A 6,900-nucleotide genomic window follows, 5' to 3' on the forward strand; every position below is an offset into this window, starting at 1 on the left:
ATCAAAGGTAGTGTGAGGGACCAGATATGGGGGGAAGGGGGGGCTTGGGTTAGTTGTATTTTTGTAAAGATAAAAACAGTTCTAGTTAGGTAGGAAAAGGACAGCACTGTGTAGACAGCTGAGTGGCAGGTAGTGCTACTGAAAAAGGTTGGAGATATAAAGCTTTGTTTAAAATGAGTTTGGTTTTTTTTATTTATCATTTTTATTTTGTTTAAAAATAAAGACACCTATAGGGAAGAAAAGTACTCCTAACTACACAGTGCCACTTGTTAATTTTGTGTAAATAATACTAGACCATGTAAATACAATGTTGTATATGAAAAAAAATCTTTAAAATAAAAGGGAATCATTTGTGAGCAGAAAGATTTTGTTTTTATTTTATTGATTTTTGTTTTTCTGTTTTAATAATTAAAATGTGACACAAATGGTGTGTATTTCAATTTATTATTATTTTTTTTTAAACAATCTATAATGGCAAGTGTACAGTATATATAATGAAACACAATGCAAAATGTTTTACCGTATTATACCCTTGGTTAACTCCTATCTGTGTCATAAAAACCTTTGTCCTCAGTTGCTTGCTTCTTTCTGGTATCATGGTTTTACAGTGCTTTGGACATGTCTATAAGCTTGATTGTGAACAATTAAAGCTTGTCTGTCAAAGCATGGAGACGTGGCTTCAAATCAACTTGCTTTTCCACACTGTAAAAGTGAGGTTGGGCAATGTTAGAGTGAGCAGATGAGATTCACCAAAGCTGAAGATCTTGATAAGGATCACTTCTTTTGATTTTTATGTTTATTAGTATTGATGTGAGATGTAATCATAGAGTCACAGGGTAGCCTTAGTGCTAAATGTGTGTAATGTCAAGAGCCAAAGAAAATACTAACACATTGATACTTGTGCAAAAGTGAAGAAAAAAAAGATTGAGTTGAGAAAGTAAAAGCAGGATTCCTAGGAAAACAAATTGCTGAACAAGTAGTTTCCCAGCTGGGCTGTTCATAAGCTAGCCATGTAGATTTATGTCAGATGATATGGTAAAATAAGATATTTGGGATCTGTCTCTTTTTATAATGTTGCTGAGCCAGAGGCCACTATGGCAGCTACACTATTACCACCTATTTTGAAAAAGGAAGCATTTCCTGTACATTCTGTGCAGATAAGGGCCAAACACAGTTTTAATGTTGGTGTAAACGGAGCAGACAGAAAAGACCTGAATATTGTGTGTCAATCTTCAAATCATCCCAAAGTTAGTGCAAATTTTTCAAGTGGTGTAGGCCTAAAGTAATTCAAGCAGGCCTTCCTAAATGGATGTGTACACACTCCAATTACAGCTGGGTTTTATACCACCATATAGGTAGGTTTACTGCACTATTCGAACCTCTGACCCTCTGGTTGGGAGGCGACCTCTCTACCCACTGAACCACAGTCGCCCCACAATAGTTTTAGGCAGTATAATTAAAGACCAAACATACTGTATCATCCTGTATGCTATCCATATACATTTAAGTGACCACCCCATTCATATTGTTTGCAGTTCTTCCCAATATATTTAAAGACACGTGAATCGTTTGAATGAAACAAAAATACTTCTATTAAATTCAGCATTAGAGCTGTGTCCCTGTTTCTGGATTCCAAAGACACTTAACTTACATTCTTGTTGAGATGGGGCATGAACTCATGTATTCTGGAACATTGCCTCTGTCCACACCATGGTACTCTGACCCCCCCAAATGCTCATAGATCACACGGATCTCATCTGGTCTCTAACATTCATAAACATTTATTCCTAAATTTAACCAGAAGAGGGTGCTGTTGTCAAATGGAGACGGACCACGCTGCATGCTCCTCTGACGCTGTTTTTAATGGCATCAAATCTTTTTCATGAATGTAGGATTATTAATATATAATTGACTCTATATACATATAACAGCTTAGCAGTTTTTTCCCTTTCGCCTTCTAATAACAAATGCACCCTAATTGAAAATATTAAATATAAGGGAAATGTAATTGAGTGGGGCGGTTTGGGTTGGAACAGAGAATTAACTATGAGAAGCTTATTGTAAATACATCAGTTCTAAAAAGAAAAAAAGGTTTGTCACTTTAAAAATGCTAATCAAGTTTGTTAGGGATTTATTGTTACGTCACATCCGGAAGGGAGCTTTGCCTCCTACTTTTTTGTTGGGATCTGGGAGAGAAGTCTGTCCCGCAGAGGAGACGAGGTGGAATAACAGAAGAAAGGGGGAATAAATAAAGGAGTTACCTACCATGGAACTGTACGAGGTGGTTGTTTAGTCATCTACGATGCAAGCGGACGTCCTTTCATCGTGAATTCCCTTTAGGAGGTCTTTGTAAGTATCCTCTCATCCAGACGTCCTCGGACCCACAAGTGGCTGCGGAGCAAGTGCATGTCGGATCCAAGCTCTTACAGCTAAGGGCAGTGTTTGTTTTGCTGTACGGGGCACGCTTGCATGGCCGGGGTTACACGTATTCTATGCGTTCTTTGCTAACGGTTAGCTCGCGCAATGAAACAAGCGCACACCTGTTGCTTTTGCTTACACCAGGTATTTAGGGCCTTAACTGAGTACAAGTAAAGCTAAGGGGTAATTTGTTTGTATTGTTTTATTATTACAGACGTCTTACACATTTTCTGACATGTTTTTTTTTTTGTATCTCAGAGTTTGTTATGGTTTTTGTTAAAACGGATCCACAGCAACTTCAGCAAGTTAACTGCTTCAAAAAGTCATTTAGCTGGTGTGTAATCTCTCTCTCCGATCTCCTCTTTATAACCTTTCTTGCTACTGCGGTTTTTATATTCACCGAGCAGCATTAGCACACGTTCGTCACACAATGAAAGTTCCGTTATTTTAACTAAAAGACAGTTCTGTCCTTGTTAGTTTTGCCGTTACCGTTAGCTCTGTTAGTCACTGTCATTTAAGGCTACAGTTATCTGTTATTGTTTGCTAATGTTGCTATTGTTTGCTGTCATACAGTAACTACTGGTTGTGAGATAACGACAGCTTTCTGGGGCTTTTAATTAAAGTAACGTAAAGCTGAGATATATCTGTTGTTCCTTTTCTCAGCTGAGTTAACTCACCTTGTACAGAAATACTTACACACATAGCTTACATACTTATGACCTCATAGTTTTCAGGTGCAGGTTTCCGGTTTTCTCTGGCTTCCTGCCAGATGACATTACAACAGTATAAACAAAACTGTTTATTAGAACTATATTTTCTAACACAGACAAACTCGCCATCTGTTTCTGTGGTTGTAGTATACACCAGTTGTTCACCTATCACCCTTTACTTGGTTTAGAGTTATAGCTGAACCCTGTTTTTAAATGTGACATATTTAAAACAAACTAAATTTCTTACAATGCTTTGATCGCTACCCTTGTCCTTTACAGGTGTGATACTGTAACCCTCCCTCTACCACATCATGCTGAGTTTCCTGCGCAGGACGCTGGGGCGACGCTCCATCCGGAAACATGCGGAGAAAGCCCGGTTACGGGAGGCTCAGAGAGCCACAACGCACATCCCTGCTGCTGGGGATGCAAAGTCTGTCATCACTTGTCGTGTATCCCTACTGGATGGGACAGATGTCAGTGTTGACCTGCCAGTAAGGAGGATTGCTAGATTGTGAACCTTTGTGCATTCTTAATCTCTCACCCCCTTTTTAGCTGGATAGCAAGGATTATTTTTGTATTTTGGACAAGAACAGAATGAAAACACATGATTTTAACAGACATATGAACAACTAGACTGAATATTGTAATTGATTCCCTCAACTTCACTTCTCCCTCAAGTGTGCACACTATTCAGCTGTTGTTTAGAGGACAATTAATGATTAGTAAAAATCACTGTGAAATTGGCATAACTAGCAGTATTTATGTGGTTATGTAGAAGAAAGTAAAAGTAAAAGTAGTGTACTAGTAACCGTTGTGTGCCTGTATCAGTAGAGCAGTCCTTTAAGTGTGTGTGGTGTGTGTGTATGATAGTGTTAATGATCACCTGTAATTCTGTGATCCTCTCTGGAGAACACGATCACATGACAGCATCATGGCCAAGTGGATACAGGGCAGAACTTCATCCTTCCCTCTGCTTCCTGTTTCTTTTGACTTTCTTCTCATCTCTTTCTTTTGTCTTTTCCTTTGTTTCTCTTATAGTTTTTTGTCCGGGACTGTTAAAATCACATAACAAAGAGTCATTTAAGTAGTACAGCTGTAGAAAACATATTAAGCTCCAAGGAAGATGTCCTGAAAAGAGATTTTTGTTCTCATTCATTTTGGGGCTAACGTTACTAGTAGCCTATTACTTAAAGAATTGTTGATGGTCGATTTCAGCCACTACTAGACTCAAACTGGGATTTCCAAAGATGTGAGCAGCGTGTATGCACAACTTATAAGTGTCTATCAGCAGGACTGCACAGTCCTCACTGACAGGAGTGACACCAGGAGCCTGATCCATCAGAACAGATTTAAGTAAAATGTTTCCAACACATAAACAGGTCGTCTGCCTGTTATAAGCAGCTGTCTCTGGCGATTACACTTCAAAAGTGCCTAAGGAAAAACTTGAACTGTAACAAAGTGGGTACAGGGATGATGTGTTTGTCTCAGAGTGATTGTAGATCGACACATTTGAAAGACTGGCAGTCTCTGGCTTGTGAGACGGGCGAGTGACACATCGTGGAGATTGTTATGTCTGTCCACTATTTCTACAGTGAGAACACTGTTTGTGCGTAACCTTTTTATTTTGCAGTCACTCCCAGTGCAACCTTAAATAAATTTAGCTGCAAAATGGGACTGATCACTCACAGTCCGGAGCCCCTGGGCTGAATTATAGTCTTATCTTTCTTGTCGTTCTTCTAGTGGAATGTTATCTGCTTGGACTGTTTTCTCTTTAACCTAGTTTATCATTCTCCCGTGCTCTCCCAATTTTGTTTATAGCTTAACAGAAATGACCGCTAGAATTTTTACAAGGAAGTTTTCACCACAGTTAGTTTTTTTATGTTTATATTGATGGAGTTTGAGTTTCTCCCAGCCTAAGTGTACTTTTCTAACGTTTTCAGATTCACTTGGATTTCTGAATGCATTCCAGCAGCGTCTCATGTTAGCTTTCTGTTTCCCCTCCCCCAGATGGAGGTAGCTTCTGCAAACCCTCTGTGTTATCATCCAATGCTCTCTAAGTGATAAGACTATAACAAAAACACACCAGTTAGCAGCACCGATATACTTAAATGTGTTTCCTTCTGTAGATATCATCACAATAATGACTGCACCACCAACACAGTAGATATCCATCACAATAATGACTGCACCACCAACAGTATTTCAACTCAACCAGGGAAGAATTGTAAAGGAGAAAACATCAAGAAAAGATTGCTCATCTTAGTTAAAATGATGAGAAACTAGTTTAGAAAATAAACAGACACAACATAGATGCAACCCGTCTATAGGCTATATTAAGCAACATTTCCTCACATATCTTAAAAGTAGCCCATCTTGGATGTTTTAAATCTGGATAAATGAGTTTCTCCTTCAGAGTTAATTATTTAGAGTCAAAAGTGTTTCCTCTGCTATGTCACTGCCCTTCATTGGACAAGAGCCTGCATAATGAAGGGGAGTAGCTGTTGACAGACTCTGTAGTGCCTACTGAAACTGGAGGTGCCCTGTGTCTAGGCAGCACATTCATGTTTTTTTATAAAGTTAGGACTAAGTGTTTCATTTTTAACATATCATAATTTCTTGTTGTTTAATGTAGCATTTCTAATTTAGGTGTTTTGATGTCATCGCTAATTGGTGTATTACCCTCCTTACTGCTTAGCATAGCTAGAGCAATGACAGTGTGTGTGAATAATTATGATAGGTCATTCAATTCTTCCTTGGGGGCATTGCTAGTTTTCAGTGGTTGTTTTTCTTTGTGCTGGCCTGTCTGAACTGTTCCTGAATGCTAGTTGATTAAGAGGGAACTGACCTTTCATTGGAGAAACAGTGTCAACATAGGCGGAGACAAACCTTTGGGTAGTCGAGAGGGAGGTTGAGTGGATTTGCAGGGAGGGAAGTATTGACACTGTTAGTCTTTCAGCCAGACATATTGTATAGTTAAACAGTCTCTGAGGAAAAGTTTGGCGTATTGTGTAAAAGTCTTCCAGGTATTATGGAGTAGGAACAGTGATATCTAGAAAAGAAGTTAAGCACAGTTTACCAGTTACATATATATATATAGAGTTGGAATCAGAAATACATCTGATATTTTTTTGCATTTGCTTTCTGATCCTTTGTTTAACAAGGCTTATTCTACACAGTTAAGTATTTGGCTCCATTAAAGGATTCCCAGACTACCAGGTGTCAGCTAAGTAGTTGTTAATTCATCCGGAGCTGTCAGACGTATGGGAGACCCCCTGTTAAATGGTACACCATGTTTTTCTTTTTAGGAGCTGAAGTGGTTATAAATACACAGCCACAGTCTAAACCTGAATAGGGTCCATTCATATGCTTTAGCTTTCCAGCTGTTTGTGCTCCTAGTGTGTATGCCCATCCAGAGCTGTATCCTAGAGATACCTCTGTGTAGCAACATCCCTGGTCGTACAGTCTCCTAGTCTTCTATTTGTTCAAGACATTGTGTTTGCCCCTTTTAAAAAGGATGCATTATGAAACTTTTTTTTTCTTTCTTCTTTCAAGCATGTAAAGACAGTTGATATATCAACACACATAATTTCACACATATCCAACAAATGCTAATCCAATATCAATGTGCTTATACCTAGTACATGCTTGAATGGAGTAGGAAGAAGTCAGACTTATCCAGTCCTACCCCATGACATCATCTTACCATCATTGGTTTGCAAGCAGTAAATGATTCACTTCTACACCACACAAGTAATATACTAAAGAATTATAA

The 6,900-nt window shown here is 38.6% G+C and overlaps 1 protein-coding gene across 1 annotated transcript in view; it reads left to right on the forward strand.

Annotated features, from left to right (window-relative positions):
- The first annotated feature begins 2,115 nt into the window (after positions 1 to 2,115).
- The window catches only part of epb41l5 (erythrocyte membrane protein band 4.1 like 5), a 34,410-nt gene continuing 29,625 nt past the window's right edge, over positions 2,116 to 6,900 (forward strand). The window contains exons 1-2 of the mRNA XM_020614893.1: positions 2,116 to 2,349; positions 3,408 to 3,619. Coding sequence (XP_020470549.1) covers positions 3,440 to 3,619 — 180 coding nt within the window. The 5' untranslated portion in view covers positions 2,116 to 2,349; positions 3,408 to 3,439. The remainder of the gene's footprint in view (positions 2,350 to 3,407; positions 3,620 to 6,900) is intronic.

Source organism: Monopterus albus, unplaced genomic scaffold (assembly GCF_001952655.1).
Source record: "Monopterus albus unplaced genomic scaffold, M_albus_1.0 scaffold153.1, whole genome shotgun sequence".
NCBI lineage: Eukaryota > Metazoa > Chordata > Actinopteri > Synbranchiformes > Synbranchidae > Monopterus > Monopterus albus.